The sequence below is a fragment of the Odontesthes bonariensis genome, chromosome 12, assembly GCF_027942865.1.
Source record: "Odontesthes bonariensis isolate fOdoBon6 chromosome 12, fOdoBon6.hap1, whole genome shotgun sequence".
In the NCBI taxonomy this organism is placed as follows: domain Eukaryota; kingdom Metazoa; phylum Chordata; class Actinopteri; order Atheriniformes; family Atherinopsidae; genus Odontesthes; species Odontesthes bonariensis.
This window is the reverse complement of record NC_134517.1, coordinates 21,895,805-21,919,490: the sequence shown is the minus strand read 5'-3', so window position 1 is coordinate 21,919,490 and position 23,686 is coordinate 21,895,805. Positions and strand designations below refer to the sequence as shown.

At 41.4% G+C, this 23,686-nt stretch overlaps 1 protein-coding gene across 2 annotated transcripts; it reads left to right on the top strand.

The window, feature by feature from the left end:
* The first annotated feature begins 279 nt into the window (after positions 1–279).
* Positions 280–13,840, top strand: LOC142396684 (glutamate decarboxylase 1). Of its 2 annotated transcripts, XM_075479690.1 has the most exons (17): positions 280–629; positions 1,500–1,594; positions 3,253–3,315; positions 4,373–4,528; positions 4,908–5,150; positions 5,287–5,377; positions 7,153–7,265; positions 8,916–9,031; positions 9,174–9,253; positions 9,343–9,397; positions 9,709–9,825; positions 9,944–10,008; positions 10,496–10,574; positions 10,685–10,834; positions 10,935–11,042; positions 11,285–11,374; positions 11,563–13,840. In XM_075479690.1, the coding sequence occupies exons 2-17, from the start codon at positions 1,513–1,515 to the stop codon at positions 11,734–11,736; spliced, it is 1,782 nt and encodes a 593-aa protein (XP_075335805.1). In that variant the 5' UTR covers positions 280–629; positions 1,500–1,512; the 3' UTR covers positions 11,737–13,840. The 2 variants fall into 2 exon arrangements, with proteins under 2 accessions (XP_075335805.1, XP_075335806.1); XM_075479691.1 differs by lacking the exon at positions 1,500–1,594.
* The last annotated feature ends 9,846 nt before the right edge of the window (positions 13,841–23,686 follow it).

Here is a 23,686-nt window from a genome sequence, read left to right as displayed (position 1 = left end):
CATAACTGTCGTCTGATGAGGTTTTGGGGCTGGTGTTTGTGGCTCTTTCTCCCGCGTCCCCTTGTGTTTTTTCTGTGTGTGTGTGTGTGTGTGTTTTTTTTTTCCCCAGCAGAACAAAACCAGCACACTCCCTCCTCCTCCCCCTCTTCGATCCCGATCCCTCCTCACATAATGTGTTGATCATAGCATCAAACTTCAAGTCCTTGTTCGTGAGCAGCATTCCAGCCAGAGCTGTACAGAACAGAAGACCACCCATAAGCACTTCCAAAAAAAAAAAAAAAAGAAAGAAAGTCACACTTGAGGGGCCGAAAACGGCGCCATTCAGTGCCGACCGCGCAGACAGCTGTGGCACGCAGCTCCGGTGGAGACGGTGGCTGCTCCCAAAGAGCAGTGACAGGAAACTCCAGACGGGGCTTGGTTTAATTGTCAGCCATTCAAAGCGACCACTACATCAGCGAGGTCACCTTGGGTGTGATCTGGCGGGGAACTGAAGCTCAGCTCTGTTTGTGTCCTCTTCGCCTCGGTTGGAGTGGGCGCATCAGCCTCTCCTTCAGGATTTAATTTGGTCTTAAATTTCCCCTTTTCTTGCTTTTGGACTGCACCTGTTCACCTGGATACACACCACCACGGTAAGTGGCTTTACGCATGAGCGCGGATTAACAAATCGACTAAATAAACTCGGGGATGCTCTAACAGGTGTTTTTTTTTTTTTTTAATAAGATTTAAGGTGCTCCCTGAAAGATATCAGCTTTAATTGACAGAGCTTCGGATTAGTTTGCATGTGAACTGTTTGTCACGTTAAATAGGTTTCATATACTTTCGGAAGGAAATTAAAAAAAAAATAACACATTTAGTCATTTCTCTAACCTGCACCACGGCCATCGGAGCAGGGATCACCTTGAGCTTGATATTTGCCATTGGGCTATATGAAGCCAAAGCAGACCCCTGGTGAGCATCCAGGCCGTGTCAATGATTAATGAAGACAAATATGTAACAACTGTGATCATGGATCTCTCTCTATTTGAACTTTTGCTGATGGCCTTGCCTCATTTTCAACGCAGGGATGTAACCATAACGATGACAAACACGAAGCTCTGAGCAGCCAAAAATGATGAGCCCCTGTCAGTGGATTTGTTTTCCTGCAATTCTCGTTATTGCGAATTTTTTTTCCCCCCTCCCCGCATTTTGCTCCTTTTTGTTTCGTGCACCTTGTGAATTTGAATCTCAACTTGTGAGACAGGATGTGCCCTTGTCGTCTACAGGTCTGTGTCGCCAAGTTGAGCATCTCTCTTAGTGTTAAAGAGCCAGAGGCGCACGCTGAGACACGCGCATTCCTACAGTATGGCTGGTGGCTTTCTCCCGTCTCCCCGCCAATAAGCCCCACTTTTCCTCTCTGGTAGCATAAAGAGAGATTTTTAAGGGGGAATAAAGACTTGAAAAAAAAAAAAAAAAAAAAAAAAAGTGCCAAGGCTTTTTTTTTTTTTTCTTTTTGGGCTCAGGGTTTCGGGAGTGATGGCGGCGTCTGCACCCTCCTCCTCCTCCTCCGGCGGCGAAGCGGATCCCAACTCGACAAATTTACGGCCACCGGGCACAAGTAGGTCCATCACAGATAAAACGCCATCTTCACGTGTGCTATTTACTTTGTGGGCAATGCCATTAATCATTTTCATCGAGGGGGAGACAGGGGGGAGGGGAGGAGAGGGATAGGTGTGGGTTCGGAGGAGGGTGGGGGTGATGTGGGGGGAGTCCGCTTCCATCGCCACAAATCATCGCTGCATTTCATTCACCATACGGACCTCCCGGCATCTGAGACAGACGAATGCTGCTGTCAGAAAAGCGGTGTCCTCTGCTAACACCACTGAAGGCTGAAACATGTCCGAGGCTGCGCAGCATCTGACCAGAAAGGCAATATTATCACAACTAATTCATATTTGTATGATCAGTAGTCTTAGGAGTGGTGGCAGTGGTGCTGTAATTCATTATTTTCCATCTTTTCTTGTTTCTAAAAACTAAATTTTTTGTTGTTGTTGTTGTTTTGTTTTTTTCCCCCTTCTGCTCTGCTCGAATAAAGTGCCTGCATGGAAAAATGAAAATTGCCCCTGAAGTGCCTGTTAATTCAGCCATATTAAATAGACTCTAAAAGCACTCTCGAGCGTTGTAGCCTTCAAGCGGAGAGGCGAGGAGACCGCTGAGTCCTTTCATTGTCAGCCGGTAGCCATAAAATTAAAAAAAGAAAAGAAAAAAAGCCTGATTTCTCCCAGTGAATAGAGGTCCAACATCAAGTGACAGGTGAAAACACACAAAACACGAAATTAGATAAGAGAAAACAAACCAAAAAAAAGAAACAGACGTTTTTAATCCAAAGATTTAAAAAAAAAAAAAAAAGAAAAGAATGCTTTCTGTACACAGCTTTATGACTTCTCACTGTATTTGATTTGAAAAAAGCTAATGCAAAGCTGTTGCGTTGTCAGCCCTCGCGCGTCTGATGAATTGGAATGATTACAACCTATTAGGCCCGTGCATTCCTTCTCCTCTGCACCAGCATCGTATGGTCTGAATTCTATTTGTCAGCATCTGCTCTTTTTTTCTGTCTGTCTGGTTTTTTTTGTGTGTGTGCTTGTTTGTTGTTATTTTTTTGTTGTTGTTGCCTATCTCATCTCCTCAGCCTGGGGTGAAAATATCTGCTAAAGTGCGTTTAGTGAGCTCAGCAATGATGTATCTGATGATCCAAAGCAAGGGTTAAACTGGCATGTGTGAATGGGACTGATCACCACCACCTCCTCCTTGTTTCCTCCCCTCTCGACCTCCCCCCTCCTCCTCCCAAATTGCTGCTTTTTGAGGATTTTCGCCTTTGCTTCCCATCCAAGGTGCCCCATCCCCTCTCTGGCTGGAAGCCCTTGATAACGCAACGATTCTCTATCTTTCACTGGCCAGCCGGCTCACGTCTACTGATGCTCGCAGCGTCTTTTCACTCAATTAGATCCTCAGGCTGGCGTGGATTTAAACGTCTAATTAATTCCGAGCCCCGTGGGTCACGGAAGGTGCACGCGATGTGGAAGCGGGGCAAATCCAGAATTAAAATAGATGTGAGAAATAATCCCACGACGCTCCTGTTCACGATTGTTTCAGCATGCCACATCACCCACCCTCACGCGCCTCTCCATTTATTCTCATTTTGAGATGTTCAAGGTAAAAGAAGCGAAATCCAATAAAGAGCCTTTCTAATCAAATGTTTTTCTTGAATGATGTCAGGCTATGACGCGTGGTGCGGAGTTGCTCATGGATGCACTAAAAAATTGGGAATGAAGATATGTGGTAAGTTGGTTTTGTTCTGTTTTATGTTAGAATGAGCAGAGACAGACATAAGCTTCAAGTCTGTGTTTGCAAGCTGAACTGTAGGCTTCATGGCCTGCATCGTTTTACCAGCAGCTCAATGCACGCATCTGAATTTTTCCATGTTTGGTTGATATATATTTATCATATATATATATATATTTGTTTGTTTGTTTAATTCAGTCGGCATGAAAAAGGAGAATCAAACGCCATCGATTTTGACCCTGCGTGGGAGAAAATTAAAGGGGAAATTAGGTGTAATGGATTTTCCAATTTCCACTCTGAGGGTCTATTTCAGTCTCGCACTAACAAACCAAGGACGACCTGACATCTGCCTTGATGGGGAATGTCACGCACCGGCGCGCAGCGCAGTTTTTTGGTATTTTTCACCAACACATTCTGCTGCTTTCATTAAATTTATCTTTTTTTTTTTTTAAATCATTCTCAAATATCAAAGAGAAAAATACTTCGAGAGACCAAAGCAAACATTAACTGTTGTGGAAATTGTGAAAGTGTCGGAGCTGCTCTTTTGCGATGTTGTTTTTTTTTTTCAAACGAGATATTTTCTTGATCTTTCTAAAAGTGCATTTTGATTTCATCCATCGATATTTCATTTATTTTCTAATAAAGGCTCCAATCCTCTCATCATCACGGCAAAAAAAAAATCGGCCACTTGAGCTCTTTCCTCTGATGTGCACAGTGTCATGCTTTGGTAAAAACAAAACAAACAAAAAAAAACTACATGACAGAGATCTGTTTTTGCTTGACTGGATATTGGTGCTGATGTCAACGGGCTCAACCTCCCACAGAGTCTCCACCGGCCTATAAATAGGACCGGATGGCTCCCATTTCTCATTTAAAAAAAAGGCGGAAAATACAGTGCAGGTCACCCGAGACTAGAGAGAGCAGATAAATGGGAGGGTGCGAGAAGAAAAATAGGCCTGTTAGTGTGTCTGTTATAGTGGAAAAGCTGCAGCACTCATCATGTTTGGGAAGTGTAACCATTCTCAGGACTCCTCTCATACTTGTAATCGTTTAGGGTTTTTGCAGAAGAACAACAGCCTGGAGGAGAGGAGCAGGATTGTGAGTTCCTTCAAGGAGCGCTCAGCCAAAAACCTGCTGTCCTGTGATAACAGTGGCGGAGATGCGCACTTCAGGCGAACAGAGACGGACTTCTCCAACCTGTACGCCAGAGGTAGGCTGCAGAAAAGACTTATGCTTAGACTCGGTGCATTTCGCATTAAATGCAAGGCCTGAGAAAGGCAAGATTGTGCGCACTTTTCAGTCTGGGTTGTGATTACCAAACATGTAAATGATGCTGTTAAGATAAGAAGGCCCACACTGGCAAAAGCTGCACAGAAACAAGTCAATTGTAAAAGATGAAGATTGAGTGTTAATTCCTTGATATTTAAAACAGAAATTATAAATCAACCAAGAAGTCGCCAGAAAAATCATCAGCCCATTTTGAAACATGTTTCAAAAAAAAAAAAAAAAGGGTTGTTTAACAAGAAATCAGGAACCAAAAGTTGACCCGAGTTAACAAACAACTTCTTTTTTTGTTGTTGTTTTTGTAGATTTGTTGCCTGCAAAAAATGGAGAGGAGTCGACCATGCAGTTCCTGCTGGAGATCGTCGAAATCCTCACCAACTACATCCGGAAGACCTTCGACAGATCCACCAAGGTCCTGGACTTCCATCACCCCCACCAGCTGCTGGAGGGCATGGAGGGCTTCAACCTGGAACTTTCCGACCAGCCCGAGTCTCTGGAGCAGATCCTGGTGGACTGCAGGGACACCCTGAAATATGGAGTGAGAACAGGTGAGAAGGCCCGAGAGCTCAGTCTGCTCCGTCTGCTCTGATCAATAGCTCTCATTAGCCGACTCTCTCAGATTCGCAGATGGGTAAATGGCTTTCTGAGGATTGTGATGGTTTATTCCCTTTGGATCAATCGCAGGTCATCCCAGGTTCTTCAACCAACTGTCCACCGGATTAGACATCGTGGGGTTGGTAGGGGAGTGGCTCACCTCTACAGCCAACACTAATATGTGAGTACAATTAGGATAAGTCACATTTTATTTGTGCGCCTTTGTTTTTCAATGGTCCATGATGCGAAGAGGCTTTCAGTCGGAAGAATACTTGAAGTGACATGCAGTAATTACTGTCTTTGGCTGAGAAAAAAAAAAAACAAAACCCAGCATGCTCTTACAGACTGTCAGTCAAGCAAGAAAACGAAGAACACAAAAGAGAACGTTTGTACAGTTACACCCCCGCAGCATTGTCAGTAGTGGCCTGTGCTTACAGGAGGTGGGTACATGATTCAGCCCAGCAGGCAAATTAAATTGCATATTGATTAGCATTCGCAGTTTTACATGGTTTCTTTGTTTCGTGTTATGCAAGTTCCTGTGACATAACAATGCCAGGATGGGGGAAAAAGAGCCTCTTCTCCTCCGGCCATCTGTAAATGATGTGAGCAGCCATCACTGGCTCTCTGCAGGAGTTTCGGTGCTACAATAAATCTTTTCAGTGTGAGAGTTTGCTGTATTTTATTCGATTTTTCTGTATGACTCATGATCAGAACAGCATGGGTGGCCTCTTTCGCTTGAATAAATTCAGATGTTTTTTATAACATCATGTCTTCTTACATGTGGTGATGGGACTGCAGGAAACACACATTGCGTAGCTACTGAGTGCATTCTGCACCTCATAAACAGTTGTAGGATGGTAGAGACAGCACCAACGCAGGAATCCAGGAAGTCCTGCTGTACAAGTACAATACCCTAAGCATAAGGTTTATGAACATCTTATTCACACCTTCCAATTTTGCTGACCACACTCGCTGAAATAAATGACCAAAACTGAAACACACGAAAAAAGGACTTAATCGATATTTGGTTAACATGTGGACTGAGGTCACTTGAATATTCCAGTCCTTTCACTTTGGCCAGAGCAGCAGACACGCAGAATCACTGTCTATCAGTTATTTCCTTGTGCATAAAAGATCAGTTATGATCCATGAATGACAACAGATTGTGGATTGCCGGGTTGAAAAGTACCTCGACTGACTGGCCTGTACAGTCATTTACTGTCAAGAAAACAAATGTGCCTGAATATCTTCTAACTGACTCATAAATTACAAGTAAAGCACCAATAAGTCATTGTATGACCATGCAGCTTCTCCTTCACAAGAGGATAATCTGAGGACAAAATGTAGGCTCAGAGAGGGCATCAGCTGTGTTTATTTCCATGAACTTTGACGAAAGTCCTCTCAAGCTTAACATGTTTTTCAGACTGTTCCCTCCAGCTGGTTCAATCACCTTGTGTGTTATTGGTGACATCACTGTGGATGACTTTAAACTAAAGGGCGTAGGTAGCTTACACTCCAATTTACCTTTATTAATTGCTCCATCAGCCCTAATTATCCCTGGCAGATATCAACTGACACTAATAGACTGACAATCACACCCAAGTCTTACATAATCGGAGTGAGCCTTGTCTGCGTAAATGAGTGCAGCGAAATTTATGAGTCGGCATGTGACTTGTTTATTTTTTACCCCTCCATATCCGTGTGTGCGCGTGTGCGTGTGGGGGCTGTAGATGATGTGAGGCACAATGCAACATCGTCCACTATTCCCATGATTCATTTACTTGCTTTGCATGAATAGACGACATACTTGTGTAATTAGAGGAATGCTGGTCGAAAGAAGATGGATGAGTCTGTCTGTACTGTAATTCCTGACAAACTGTGCTTTTTCTACAATGCAGAGCGGCCTTAATGTGCTTGCATTTCATGGAAAAACTTATTTACTTTTGTCTGTTCTAGGTTCACCTATGAGATTGCTCCTGTTTTCGTGCTAATGGAGCAGCTGACACTCAAAAAGATGAGAGAGATCGTCGGCTGGCCGATTGGAGAGGGAGATGGAATCTTTTCTCCAGGTAAAAGCCCAACCAGTGAGCTCAAAACAGGACCTCAACACGTATGGAACCATGGTCGAACTCATTTGACCCACCATATAACCAGATGTTCTGTTTTTTTAGCCACTCATTTTTGTTTCCAACCATCAGATAATCTCATTAAGTGTTCAGATGTTACATTTCAGACAAAAACAGAGACTCAGATAATGAAAAAATTGGGGGACGCAAGCAATTTCAATCAAGAAGCAGGGAAAATTGCCAAAACCAAGAAACATGGCAAAGTAGAAAACCATGAGGCAAACCACAGGTGCAAATTCTAGAAAGCCAAAGTTGGTGAAGTTGAAAGCCAGCAATGGAGTATGTACAGCATATGGGGCTGTAGGAGTAAACACAAGGGGCAGAAGCAGGCAGAGAATTGGGAAGAGATGGGAGCAGGGGCCAGTAAACAGGAGACATGAGGACATGTCATTAAATATGAAAGATGAGCATATTTGGAGTTCAGTGTTTTGGCCATGAATCCATGGCAGAGCAGGGGATCAAACCACCGACTTTGCTATCATGAGGGCGGTGCCTGTATCTGCTGAGTCACTGCCACCTCTGTTGCTCAGCAGAACACCACTTCTACAACACAGCTTCTATAAAACTAAATTGTGCTTTCAAAAATCTTACTTGAGTGAAATTAAAACTAAACTATAAAAAAATATGATAAAGTAATCATTGTGCAATGCTGCATTCAAGAAAAAGATACAGCTAATTATAATTAGTTTATGCTCTGCTGGGTATGCAAGTCTACAATAAAGCATCATCATTTACTTAAAGTATTCTGCTATGTGAATATCCACTCTGCAAAATTACAGTTCTTGGGATTCAAGGTCACGTTTAGGTCACGTTTATTTATATAGCACCTTATAACAACCTGGGTTGACCAAAGTGCTTTACATAAATAAATAACAATAAAATTCAACAGATACAAAGATTAACAAAGAAATTCAGCAAGAGATAAAAACTATTTACACACACAGACAACATTTGTTTCACCCAGGTCTGAAAGCCTGGGAGAAAAGGTGGGTTTTAAGAGCTGTTTTCAAAATTTCGAGAGTTTCTGATGATATGCAGCGGTAACCCGTTCCAAAGTTTAGGGGCAACCACTGCAAAAGCTCGATCGCCTTTCGTTTTCAGCCTGCGTTTAGGCACATCCAGAAAAGTTTGTTTGCCGACCTCAGAGCTCTGATTGGTCTGTGAACATGTATGAGTTCAGTTAAATACTCAGGGTTCCAGACCGTTTAAAATTTTAAAAACAAACATCAGGATCTTAAAATCAAATCTTGAGATTGAGGATGATATGGAAGGTACGGTCTGATAATGTAAAGTTTAATTCCAGGAGCAGAGGTCGCTCACTCTGCTCACTGTGAGACAGTCAACATGGTCGCCAAAAAAGGCACAGATGGGCCAACAATCCAGGTCCAGTCCAGGAGTCAAAAACCTCCCAAGGAATCTTTAGGGAGTCAAAAGAAAAACCCAAACCGTGACTGTATAACTAATGCTGACACATAAAGGTTGGGCAGTACCAACCTGGCTGTGCACTGTGGAGAAAAAGTACGTTTAATGTAAATCAGATGTGTCCTTTCATTTCTGTGCTTCTTTTGTGGTGCTTATTTCTGGTTTCAACAGGAGGTGCCATTTCCAACATGTACAGTGTGATGATTGCCAGATACAAGTTTTTCCCTGAAGTCAAGACCAAAGGCATGGCAGCTGCACCCCGACTGGTCCTCTTCACCTCGGAGCACGTTAGTCCACCTCTGCCTCTCTTCTACTAAGCACCTTGAGCAATGTAGAACATTTACATAAAACTGGACGGTTAATATCCGTTTTCTTAGTGTGCAAGCAGCTCCAAGACGATTTCTGACTGCTGATGTTCTGTTCCTGCAGAGTCACTATTCCATCAAGAAAGCAAGCGCAGCTCTGGGCTTTGGAACGGAGAACTTGATCCTTTTAAAAACAGATGAGAGGTTTGCTTTATGTTCACTCTGCATGCTCACTACATGAGCAAAATATTACATGTCTTGATGGCTCACCGTATGTTTTTCTACTTTTCCAGAGGGAGAGTCATTCCTGCTGATTTGGAAGCCAAAGTAATCGAGGCCAAGCAAAAGGTAAATGTCAGCAGCGATAACTGACACGTCGCCTCTCTAACTTGATTCATCTCCCTCCATCCAGTAATTCCTACAATGAGCAAAACTCATGTGAGCTGTGGAATTCAAGTAAGACTGCGCTGGTCTAAAGTTTCTCTCCTGAAAGTATTTCTTCGAATGTGAAGGCAATTTTGGCCCAACAACAGGCAGAGACAGAGAGGAAAGCATTGACTGGGACTTGTTTAAACGTGTCTCTTTGACGTCAACAATCACAGGGGGGAAAATAACATAAGAATTCTAATTAACTCGTCTTGTTTTCATTTGGTTTGCAGGGGTATGTTCCGATGTTTGTGAACGCCACCGCTGGTACCACCGTCTACGGAGCCTTTGATCCCATCAACGAAATTGCAGACATCTGTGAAAAGTACAACATGTGGCTTCACGTGGATGTAAGAGAATATTCAGAATCGCCAGTGCACTCATTTACATTACGGATTTCTGTGATACAATTTAGATCGACATCAGAACCCTTAGTGTTCTAAGGACAGAATGCTGTTTCCTGTGCAGGGTGCGTGGGGAGGAGGTTTGCTGATGTCCAGGAAACACAGGCACAAGCTGAACGGAATAGAGAGGTGAAGGATACGTGTTCACGATGAACCCTTAACATTCATCACCACACAGACGTTTCCATCGGTATCTTATATGGTTCACTCCTTAGTAGTAGACGGAAAATAGCCAGTGCAAAAAAATACGGGAGGGTTGTCTGTTGCAGAGATGTGTGTTTGGCATGAAAAGATCTACTTAAAAAAATGTTAGAAGAAGTTCAAGAAGACAGAATTTATTTTGGGACATTTTTACATGCAGTGATGTCACCTTAACCCCTACCAAGGACCCCCTTGGTGCCCCGAGCCCTGCATTCTTTTGGAAATGCACAACTGTTGGATTGCCTGGACCCACAGAAGCCCTCAGTCATAAATCCGTAGTCATCTCATAGAACTCTAGATATCTGAATTTATTCTTCTTCAAAAGAAAAAAAACATCCTATGGTACCACTTCTCTTCAGAGAATTGGTAAACACTCACAGTCCCTCATGGGTTTGCTGTTTCAATATCTCTGCAGGGCCAACTCAGTCACCTGGAACCCTCACAAGATGATGGGAGTGCCGCTGCAGTGCTCTGCCGTTCTGGTCAGAGAAAGGGTGAGTGTGTGGGCTTTGCTTTCCTGCTCCTCACAACGCTCCCACCTCAGCACACGTACAAGCTCAAATGGATGCATTCTCCTCCTGCTTATCTCTTGTTTCTATTGAAGGGGTTATTACAAGGCTGCAACTCGATGTGCGCGGGCTACCTCTTCCAGCCAGACAAACAATACGACATTGCATACGACACAGGTGACAAGGCCATTCAGTGTGGACGACATGTTGACATTTTCAAGTTCTGGCTCATGTGGAAAGCAAAGGTGCGCAATCATCTGTAGCATGATGTTCCTCACTGCTTCTATCAGCCTTGCTGCCACGTGCGGAATATGATTACAACTCTCGTTCTTATGTTTTCTAAAGGGAACGGAAGGATTTGAGCAGCACATTGACAAGTGCCTGGACCTGTCAGCGTACCTGTACAATAAGATAAAAAACAGAGAGGGCTATGAGATGGTGTTCAACGGAGAGGTGAGATGACTGTCGCCACAAATGGTTTTCATTGCAGTTATTTGCCACACAGCAATCATCATCCCTCATAATCAGAGTTGTCTTTTGCTGTTAACAAATGCATTAGTAAAGTATTCAAATTTGAACTCAGTGTGAGGATTGATTGGATCATTTTGCTCTGCTGACACGATGACAAGAAACACTGAAATGACCTACGGCAGTTTTTGTCGGCACACTTTACAAATGTTGTTTTCTCTTATCAGCCGCAGCACACTAATGTCTGCTTTTGGTACATTCCGCCGAGCCTGCGCGGCTTGCCTGATGGCGAGGAGAGGCGCGAGAGGCTGCACAAGGTAATGAGCCATTAATCTGCGTTTCAAGCCTCATCTCTAGTTTCTCCCCTCGCTGAGGCTGATTTATACAGGCTGAGATCGAAGGATTCACTGGGCGAAGAACAACACAATTATGTGTTCGGGTTTTAAATGCACTCGGGAGTTAGGACAAATCTTAACTTAGTAATTCTACACTTTTTCTACATCAGGTGGCCCCAAAGATCAAGGCGATGATGATGGAGTCAGGCACTACAATGGTGGGTTACCAGCCACAAGGCAACAAAGTCAACTTCTTCCGCATGGTCATCTCCAATCCTGCTGCCGCCAGGTCAGACATCGACTTCCTGATTGAGGAGATTGAGCGATTAGGGAATGAATTGTAAGAGTCCCCTGTATCATGAGATAATATTTTGTCCAGAACATTTGTCTCAGCCAATTCTGAAGAGACTTGAGCTTGGCTTTATGTCCCCTTTGTCTTATGGAGACGGTGAGATTTTTGCCTACAGGTCTTTTTAGGCAATGCACAGCAAAACTATAATGTACCGTGTGTCTTTCTGTCTGTTCCGTCTTTAGCAACAGTGGTCTATATTGAAATTATTTGCACAACAGATTCTCTGTGGGAAAAATGAGTAAGCACGGTGGTGTTCTTGCTAAGACATATTCAAAGGGGAAATAAATCCAATTGTAAATGCAATGAGTTTATCAAGGCATCCTTTTCACGTAAAGAAAACCCACTTTTCAGAAATGTTAAGACGATGTCTCAAATGCAAATAAAAACAGAAAGCTATGATTTCAAAATAATCTAAACCCCATCGTTGATTAAAATAGTACAGATGTAACATATCAAACCACAGAACTGAGAAACTTTATTATCCTGTTGAAAATAAATGCTAATTTTGAATTTGAGGCCATGAGGCAGAATGTTTGAATAAAGTTAACAAGGAAAGAGAGAAAGAGGGAAATAATTCAATTCAAACTCAAAGGTGGGGATGGGTCCAAATAGTTCAAATAGTCCAGCAATTTCAAAATGATGTTTGTCAGCGTTAAACTGCAGAGATTTCATCATCTAAAATGCATCGTTAAAATATTCAAAGAAATCTGAGACGAGGCAAAAATCCAGAGCTGATTCTTTCTCTGTTCTGTGAATATTTCACACAAACATCAGCAGTGAGAACAGTTGTAACACTTCCTGTGTTGCTTTTGTGCCACTGGCTTTAACTGCTTTGCGAGTCAAGGATTATTTCCTTGCATTTTAGACAAAGTCCCGACTTTTTCCGGAAGCTGGGTATATATCTCGATATATATATACATATATATATATATACATATATATATGGAGAATGTTCTATTACTGTTGGTCGGTACTAAAAACTTTGAATTTTGTTAGTACTAATGAACTTTCCACGAGTAAGACAGCACATTGTGGAAACCATAGTGCAGCTTTAATATGAATGTATTATGTGTAATTCTAAAAAAGTATATATGGTTGCTATTAAAGCCAGATGTGCCGCAACATCATAGCAGATATTTCCTTTAGAGATTTGAACATATAGTCACTGTAAGAAGCACTGTAACTGATGTGTTTTTAGACTCTTGTGTAGATTGTGTATAGTATTGTTACATTGCCTTTGTGCCAAATGTGTCCTAGTTTTACAGTGAACAAATTCTATATGTAAATCAACCGTACAGTGTATATGTAATAGACCGATCACTTGATTTATATTGAGAGACTATTATTGTGAATAGTTTATCTGCTCTTCTGTGCCATTTGTCATGTACCCTCCTCCCTGTTTGGACACTCTGCTGTATTCTATCACAGTGTTTAGAGTGACAGTCATGTGTTTTAATGTATTTGTGAGCCAAAGAAAGGTTGAGTTCCATTAATGAACATATATGTGTCCCTTATTCTCCTTTATGGATGGAGTCAGACGTTTATATAATGATGCCCCATTTACTGCCTCTCACTTTAGCGCAATCTCTATTGTGTAAATGTGCAACTTCATTGTGATTCACTGACCGAATGTCGTCAAAGCACTGCTACAAGACTGGCAGTCAGCTGCCGCTGCCTCGATAAGTATAAAAAGCACAACACTAAATTGTGAACATGAGGCATCTCTAATTCTTTGGACATATGATTGTCTGCATTATATTGTGTGAGGTGGAGTAAAAACTATATGCAAAATTTAGTTTCATATAACATGCTTTCAATAGGCACACTTTAATGTGGAGGAAAACCTATTTCATTTTGCTTTAAGAACGAAATGCACAGTGTGTGCTGCTGTATTAGGACTTATTGTACATTCCTCAATTAGTGGGATGAACTTTCCCTTGTAGTATTCAATGTCGGCACTTTAACAGAGTTATATTACTGCTGTATCCACCACACCAATAAAGACGTGAGAATTAGACCCTCCGCAGACAATTGTCTTTGCTGTTCGTGGAAAAGACTTGACTTGGCCGATAAATAAATGTATGTGCAACCCCCGAGCGAACGTGTCGTTTTCCGATGGGAACCTCTGATGTGCTCAGTTTGTAACGTTGTTCTCAACCATTTGACATGAGAATGCCAAAAGCTAAGCATCAAGCTGACAGAACAACCATTTTAAAAACCTGTGAGCACAAAATTTTAAAGAGACTTTCTGTCTGGCACTGGTCAGTCGTTAAAAAAGAGGGTGAGTGCATCAAGGTCAGTGAGCCTCTTGAGTGACAGGAGCAGTTAATCTCTATGTTGAAATATGCAAAACAAATTGTTGTCAAAAAATGATTTAATCTGAGACATGAAATCCTACAGTAAAGTGCAAGCTTGGGCAAATCTGCATGTTTTCTATCCTAACATTTTTGTCTTTCTTTCTTCCTTCACATCTTCTCAAACCACTTGGCTGTTACCATCCATTGATCGGTTTAATCACCCCAGAGGGAATTTTTATTGAATGATCATCTCACATCTGGGATTTCATGAGAAACCCTTTCCAATCCTTTCATTTCTCCCCTTACTCACACCTCTGTCATAAAATGCATTCAGCTGTGATCTCTTAACACCCCCCCCCCCCCCCCCCACTGAGCCTATTTCAAGGATGCGCCTCGCTGTGTTTTATTTCGACACAGTCATAGAACGATCGACTGTTTGAGTGCGTCTCCTCCCTTCCTCCGCCAGACAGATGCTCTTTCTTTGTTTCATGCTTCAGGGCAGTGATCATTACAGACCTGATGTCAATGACTGCTTTGTGAAGCTGCAGGGAATAGAGGGTTCAAGGAATAGCCACTCAAATTATCTTCAACATCTTGTCACATCTACAGGGAGAGAATTTTTTTTTGTTTCTTTTCTTCTTTGGTTGCTCTTTGAATGGTTGTATAATAAAGGTTAAATGTGCCAAAGCGTAATAATATGGCTAATTTGGAAGCAGGTGCTGGAGAATATTATAATGACTGAATGCAAATGGAACCAGGTCTTCAGCTCCTGCAGTCTGTCACAGTCTAGTAATTCTGGACATGAATGAATGTTCCATAGTAACAGAGTCGGTCTGCTCATAATATCAGTCAATATATTCTGTGTAATGCTAAATCAGCTTAATTAAACCGGTAATGGTGTGAACATGCCGGTAAAATCAATTTCAAGAGCAGATTACAACTGATGTAAACTGAAGACTAAAACTTCATATTTTCTATTCCAAGTGTTGTATTGTGTTGAAAAAAAACTAAAGTCACCCCAAGAAATGAGTTCTCATTCAACTTTTCCCAAGGTCTAAGACCTTAACTAGCTTGTTAGGGTTAGTGCTTATTCACCAACATCACCAAGCTGGGATAGGTGATGTGAATTTCTCTTTAAATCCTCTGAGTCCCAGATCCATTTCCCAACAATCAGCAGCCATGTGCTTCTCCAAACAGGTATCCGTTCAGAGTACAGGTATAGTACTCTGAAAATCACTATAACCATTGTCATGGGAAAGCTACAAGAAGACTGGAGGTCAAGTTTAGGTCCAAAAACCCAAGAAATTCCTCCCAGAGAGGTGTCCATGGGATTGCCAGAGAGGCTAACGAGAACTCCTGTTTGACTGCAAAATAACTTCCAATTGGATTATCAGATTCTGCTCTTTCTGCACTAGAATTGGCTCAATTAGGAAAGGTAAGTGTTGAGGGAAAACTTTATAATCCAAACCAATTACATTTTTTGCCTTAACACAACCAAGACGTGACAAAAGTGAACTCTGTTGATCATCCACAAGTTGGTCGTGATCTACGCTCCACAAGGGTACATTTTTCAAACAGTTGTCAATAACTGTACAATGAACTCCCGCACCTTTGTTGTTGTGAGGACTTTATACCTTCTTAATTGACTTTTTTAAAGACTTGAGAATGGCATTTGCTCTGATTTGTAAATGCTCAAATGAGTTATATTTGCCTATTGCCGCTTGTAGGGGCAATACTTTACAGGGGGCTGCCATGGGTCGTATGTGACGGTGTGATAAAAAAACCTGGATGCCTGTGTGGTTTGGAGAACTTTGTTTTTTTCTTTAGCTGGATCTATCGTGCTGTGGGCTTGTGTTGCTACCAGTGGCATGGGAATAGCAAATTGTTTCATTGGCAGAAGGAAAAAAACTGTAAAAAGACTGAAAATGAGAATGGCTTTTTCAACAGTATAATGGTCTTAGATACACTTCAAAAATCCACCCCAGGAGGTAGAAACTTCAGGTCTTCGATCTAAGGATCTTCAAGATATCTGTGGCAAGAGCTCAACAGGGCACTGAATGTAAGACAACCCAAGAATGTCCTTATCATTGGGAAAAAATCCCTAAAGCAAGAACTAGCACACTTAAGTGTTAAAACTGCTTCAAGCTGTGATACATGCCACCACAGTTGTTACTTAGAACTGAGCGTGCAGGGTCCTCAAACATTTGCTTTAGGTCTGTGTCCCTGTTTTGTTACCCTAAAATTGTAAAAGTGGGAAACTAAAAGTATAATCCTTGAGGAAATGTTGAAAAAAATTGGTCACGTTTAACTTACTTCCTTTTAAAAAACAGGTAGTGGTGTACTTATGTAACTATTCATCATAAAAGGAATTCTTCCCATGACTGGCCAACCATTTGCATGCCAGTATCAACTGCACCATTAATATCATTTAGTAGCATAATGTTGATGAAAAAGAGAACAATGCATTAACATAATAAGGCGATGAAGCAGTTGTGGCTTTGCAGTCATCTCTGGAGGGCAGCTGGGCTGACTCAGACCGTGAAATGCTTAATGTCTGTCTCTGTACTAGCCTGTTCACCCTCCATTTCACACCTGGCACACACACACACACACACTTCAGCCCCTAATAAGTGCTCCAACTTGAGAAAAAAAAAGAATGTGATACTTATCAGGATGACTGCAAAGCAAAATGAATTTTGGTTTCAGCAATGACGCACTTTGGTTTGGTTGGTTATTTTGAGGCTGGTGTAAAAGATCCCTTTGCACACAAGAGATCGCTCACCCATCTATCCGTCGCCAGCTGTGTAATTCCTCTCTCTTATATATCTAGGAATCTTGTCAGTCATTTCGCAATGTGCCAAATATATCTCCTGCCCCAGGGAATCACTGCCACATTAGCTTCCTGATAGATACTGACAATCCCATTGTGAGAGGGAAGTCTAATGAAATGATGATGATGATGATGATGATGATGATATTGACTGGGGGCTGCTTGCCAGCCCTTCCCCCCTTTTTGTCCACACACCACTCATACACATGTGCAGCTTTACCACAATCTCCTTTTCTTTCTTTTTTTTAACTTTTTTTTTGCGTTTGTGCTTGTTCTAGTCAACCACAATAATTGTTTATTTTCAAGGCAAAGAACAACTGCACCCAACACAACAGCGATAACAGGATCAATTATAACACCTTAAGGCCTCTGTCTTCCAAACTGATTATAATGGGTAACACTTATCTAAATAGCCTTCTCTTAATTACTGCATGTCCACAACTTGATTAATGTTGGCAGAAAGTACATTTTAAGAAGAGAATTAACAGTCCAGAGACTGTAACTTGCCTGTCTCCATGGCAGGGGAGAGTAAACCTAATGTGGCACTTGTTAAAGTCGAAAGGCCTCTAGTATTTGTCTCTGTTGGACATTTTCTAAAACACTGGGTCTGGGCCCTGGAGCAGTAACACCGAGCCTCTGTGACGATTGTTATTGTAGAAGCTAAATGAACAAAAGAACCTTAAAGCATATGATGTGTTAGCTTTCTAATGTGGTCTCCTGTTTTCTGCTGAATGGCAAACAATGAGCCATTTTTATGAATAATGGACAGAGGGGGACAGAAAACGTGTGTAATGTTGCTAAAATTAAAATGAAGAACGGGAACGATAATAATATGATAATAACCTGCGCTGGTATTTGGCTCTGCTGCTCCATCTTTCTAATACAGGCTTTTGTAATTTGAATTGCATTTTATCTCTGCCTCCCAGCACAACAGAGTACATTATGTCAGCAGAGAGCATGTACTTATTAGACAAAAAACTGCCCCCTCACAGATGTACTGCATCGAGCAGCTAACCCTGACAGTAACGACTCATGATGTTTGTTGCTTACTGTGTAGAAATGCAGCGCGTGTGTATGTGTGTGTGCGTCTGAGACAAAGTGTGGAGAGGGGCTGTGTTAATGTTTTCCTCGCCTTTCAGACTAGGTGTATGTGGTAAAAGTGCTACAACAAAATGAAAGTGCACTTTTTTGTGGCTTTAGTTGTAAATCCCTTGCAGGACTGAAGACATATAAATCTGAGAGAGCTATCCAGAACAGTGATTGTACGGTTTTAAGGCGTCAGCAAGCTGCTGCTGAAATATAGAGTTTATTTATCTGCCGTGTGAAAGAGCAAGTGTCCCAACGAAAAGCATATTTCTAACTTGTTATAAATATAGAGCAAGTATTGATTTCCGGGTAAGTTGTAAGAAGTATTCTGTTAATTCTCCATGAATTATAAAAGAACATGGGCCTAACTGTACATGACAAATAAAGCCATGCTGGAGAGATGCTTTACTTGAGCAGACCTGACCATGCTGGCAGCTCTGTGATGCAGTACTTGAAGTACTTTGAGCTAAATGCTAATGTAAGTCTGCTGATATGCTCCCAATGACACTGCTAATATGCTAATTTTTTTGGTAAATTCGCCATCCAAATTTAGCATGCTAACATTTGCTAATTGTCACTAAACACTAAGTGAAATTGAGGGAATGCCAACAAAATTACATAAAAAATTGTACAGTATATTAACAGTAAGGAGTCAGCAGGATTCACTGCTTTCTATCTGGCTCAAAGGACAACAAAGGTCCAGCATACAAAAGCAAGTCTTAATGTTAATAATGCCATGATTGTCCAGCCCTATCAGTGTTATCAATATAATTCACATTTTGTAAAGTAGGTCCACGCTTTCCCCTGCTCACACTGCACCCAACCACGCAGATGGTGAGCCCAAGGGGAAGTGGTGCCAAGGCTCACCAGCAAGCTTCCCCCACCCAGGCCTGGATCCAGAATGGTACCCCGATTTCTCTATTTAGGGTGAAGTATCTTACCCTTACTACCGTCTCTTCATTGAGGTTTTGTAACCAGTGCTTTTAGGACTCCGAAAAGGCTACCCCTTGTCACTGACTCTGTTTGTAGTGTTCATGTACAGTGTCTTGAGGTGTAGTTGGGCAGAAGAGGGTCTCTGTCGTGGGGAACTTCAGGGTTGCCATCCCTGCTCTTTGTGGATCCTGTTAATCTGTTGGCTTCTGCAAGTTATGACCTTGGGTGCACACTGAAGCAGTTTGCAGCCGAATGAGAAACTGCCGGGATGAGAGTCGGCCCCTCCAAGTCTGCAGCTCGTCTTCGATTCTCAACTGAAAAGTAGCCGAAGGTGTTAAAATGAATAACTGATGGCAAGGTCGCTCTTGGCTTCCTTACTCAAGTGAACTCAAAAGCCAAAATGCTCATTTGTTTTGAAAAGAAAGTCCTTATGTCCACTGACAATGAGACAAACAGAAACCAACACACTGTTTTGACTGAAGGGAAAACAAATAAGTAAATAAGATCTAATACTGAAAACAATAGAACAGTAAGATATAAACTGCTGTTTGATTGAACCAGCTTTCCTCCACATTAGAAATAAATGGTCCGGTCTGAAAATTGGTCCCACTCTGGCCCTGTTTAGGGGTATTAAATTAATTGATTAATTTAATCTCAATGACTCTCCCCACTTTTTTGTGTGACAACTCAATGGTTTGGAGTAAAGAGAGCAAGCCGGTGGATAGCACTCAGAGCTTCCTAAGCTGTGTGTCACTCACAGGAGGGGGAGTGAAGGAAACAAAGATCAGGATTTCTAAAACTGAAGTTCAGATTGATAGAGGCTTGAATGCAGCGCCGGGATTGGAATAACTGCGAGAAAGAAACCTCAGCAGTGCAGCATTTCATCCAGCAAAGCCGACACGAAATAAATAGGTGAGTATTGAAGTTAATTGCATTAAGAAGACATTTATTCCATTTTTTCTCAGTCAGTTTTTGAGGTTTTTATTTAAACCATATGACTTACTCACAGTGGCCTACTGGAAAAGTCCGGATCATTTGACTGCCAAACACAGTGTTTAAAGTTTGTTTGGTGACGATAAAAGTCAGGGACCAACCATAATCACCATCTTTACATAGTGTGACATCTACTTTTCTAGTCAAAATGACAAATGTCAAAATGTCAAATATCAACCTTATGGTTGCCGAGATATTCAAGTCCAAATTAAAGTGGTGGACTGACCAAAGGACTGAGTTTGCTTTTCATAGAACTCGGCTTTTAGGACCGAACCTTGGAACAAGGCTCCGATTGGCCCTCTATGTTTAACAGAAACATGGAAGAGCAATGATAATTATCAGCAGCAAATGACAAATATTCAAATATTCGTGATCAAATGTGAATATTTATATATCCTGGGATGAAAGTGCAAACAGCCAAAAAGTATGTCTATGAATGACCAGATGAGGTCTATCAGTCCAGTTCAACACCTAATGCTATTTTATTTATTCATTTTATTAACCTGTGTTGTCTTAGTTTTTATCTATGTTTTATCATGAAAGCACTTTGTGATTTTAATCTTTGAAAGGCGCTCGATAAATAAACTTTGCTTTGTTAATGTAGATTTTGGATTCACATATACTACCCACTTCTGTCATCATAATGAAGGAATGATCTTTTGGAAGAATGGTTCAGAATCAATGCCAAGGCACACTGTAGCTGCTCTCAAGCCACCTGGTTTTGGAACATCTTACTTATGGTCAATTAAACCTTTTAGTATGTCACCTGTTTTTGTTCCCCACGAATATGAAATTAGAAAAGGTGAAATATTCTTATCAAGCAACCTTCTTAATGCTGAGCTTCCTACAAAAAGGTTTGTACATCATTCTCAAGACATGAAGAAGTGCCGCATCAGTAATAAGCAGCAAGACTGTCACTGACATGCTATCCACGCATGTCGTGTTTTGAGCTCTGTCAAATTTGATGAAAGTAGTTATTTTAAGTATTTGTCCTTGGAAATACGTGATTTTGGCGATTGTGAAGAATGTTTTAAAATATGTCTAATTGACAGCCAAATTAGCAAGAACTGCATTTCTGTTCCATTTTCATTATTTGCGCATTTTGAGCACGAGACAGTAAAAACCACGATTTAGTAATCTGTGATTACTTAAATTACAATGTTGGTCCAGACTGCAATGTCAAGATTGTCAGAACACAAGACAACGATAATTGATATTCTGCCTTGAATCCGAGTGCATTTCAAACTTAATGTTTCGTCCCAGACTGAATCAGGGTGAGCTGTGACGGACAAAGAGACTGACAGGATAACTGATGATGGATGAGGAGAATCACGGCACTGCACAAGTTTATTTAAAATGATTTGATAAGACGTGCTGCACCACAGAGATACTGAACTACATATAAATGCATCTCCTCCTTGAGCTCATGTTCTCTATAGCATCCTTCATTATCACTCTTTGATCACAGAGACATTAAACTGGAATCAAACTGAGAGGGGTTAGGATGCGAATGAAAGAAATAAAAGCAAGATTTTCTCTGCCGATATTTCTTACCACTGCTTGTGGAACCCATGTTGACAGGAAATGTTGGAAATCTTGAATAAAATGTGAAAAAAATATAGGAAATACAAGCTGCGAGCAAAAAAATTGCCTGGAATATTTAAAGAAAAGCTATCCTGGTATCCGCTGTATAAAATGTGCTTCATTGTATTAAAGAGTTCTGATATGAAGTATGCAGCAACTGAAGCGTTCTGCTCCACGCATTCCTCTGTCGGCACATGTAGTTAGCCATTTCAACCCGTGCCATTAGAAAATTTCTTGGGTTTATCATCTTCCAGAGCCCTAAATGTATTTATCTTAACCAACACCAGTCTTTAAAACAAAAACATTCAGATCTCCGGTTGTAGTTTTGGTACAATCTAAGATCCCTACATTAATAACATAGGGGGTTGGCGAGGGCACAAACATAGAATATGACACTGATTTGCTTACAGAGTTTGAAAAACACGATACTAGTTATCGATTATTTTGGATGATTTTCAAAAGAAAAATAAATACACATAAATATACGACACATAATTTAACAGGGTATAATTTTTTTTTTTAAAGATTTCTTTATTAGATTTTCAAAGGTAAATACAAAGGTTTAGGATCTTTTCATGTGGTGTATGTCCAGAGCCCAACAAGTAAGGCAATTTGATTGGCTGACATTAGGAATGATACCACACATTGGTTATAAAAGCGCAAATTGTTTAACGCAAATTGACGATGAATGGACACGTTGTAAGATTGAGTCCCATACAACATCTAGAATATCAATTCCCAGGTCCTCCTCCCATTGAGTCTTAATTGAATTGAGATTTACTGGTCTTAAGGCATACATTCTATTATAAATAGAGGATATCATTCTTTTAGCGTTAGGAAGAGGCATTAAGAGGGAGTCAAGGGGGTTAGCAGTAGGCACATTAGGGAAATTGGGATATAAGGATTTAACAAAGCTGCGTATCTGTAGATATCTAAAGAAATGTGATGTGGGTAATGAATATATTCCAGATAGCTGTTGAAATGATGCAAATATCCCATCTATAAACAGATCCTTTAAGGACTTGATACCCAACCTAGACCATATCGACCACGCTTCGTCAGTCAGTGAGGGTGGAAAAGCTTAACAGGGTATCATTTCAATGTTGAAAAAAAAAATGTGATGGACAAGCAGGGAGTCATCAACGTTCATGTGCGAGAGATCTTCGTCTGAAGTCCTTTAGGGCCCTGAAATTCACAAATTTCAGGAGAGGTGAGAAAGTATTGTTCCATTAATCAGACTTTTCGACAGACTCATCAGAAATTTTCCAGGAGCCTTATCAAGTTTGCCACATTTTGTTTTCCGGATTTTAAAAGGACTCCTCGTAAGTAGACCTGCTAAAACAGGATTTTTGGAAGGATAGAGTGTTCGTGAGCACTGTAATAACCTCAGAATTTTGGAACTACTGACAGATTATATCTGGCTGCTAACCCAAACTAAGTTATCTGTGATTACAGACCTTTTACAGACAGGCGACTAGCAAACCAGATTTACCGACTTGGCCTTAATTCCCATTTGTGTGTGTGTGTGTGTGTGTGTGTGTGGTGGAATCCAGGCACAGAGAATCGCCTTCTCAACACTTTCTCTCCAGACAAACATTGTGATGGCAGCGTCGTTCTCTAGGATGTCTTTCTGCTGGAAAGATTCGAGGAATAGAGGGCACAGGCCTGAGATGGCCCAAAAAAACAAAGAACGTTTGGCCCAAAGAGGCCTCACATCTGCCGTTTTCTTTGGTCCACATTTGCCCTCAAATAATGGTGTCAACTCGTGGTGAGTGTGGCCGCCTAAACTCAGCCACATATCCGCCAGACAGGGCCCAAATTTGTATTTTTTGGGGGGGGTTCTGGACCACACCTGGCACTCGCTCTTGCCACGACCCACGTCAAAGCCAGATTAAGACATTTGGACCAGATCTAGGCCATAAAACACATGCATAGGCCCAGCTCACGGCTTGTGGGCCATGACGGTCTTACGTAAGGCTTGGACCAAAATGTGTCGGTTCACAAGGTGTCATTCCTATGTTTTGGTATGCTCCGAATGCTTGATGTTTCGCAGGTTTAGGGGAAGGTGTAAGGACTGTGTTAACATCACTGATTTAAAACATTGTTCCAGAAAAAAATTGAACCTGAAAACACAAGGAAGGGGTTAATGTGTATTAACTGAATATTGAACAGGGGGACATAGGCCCTTCACAGAAGTGTTTGAGGAACATAGTTGCTCC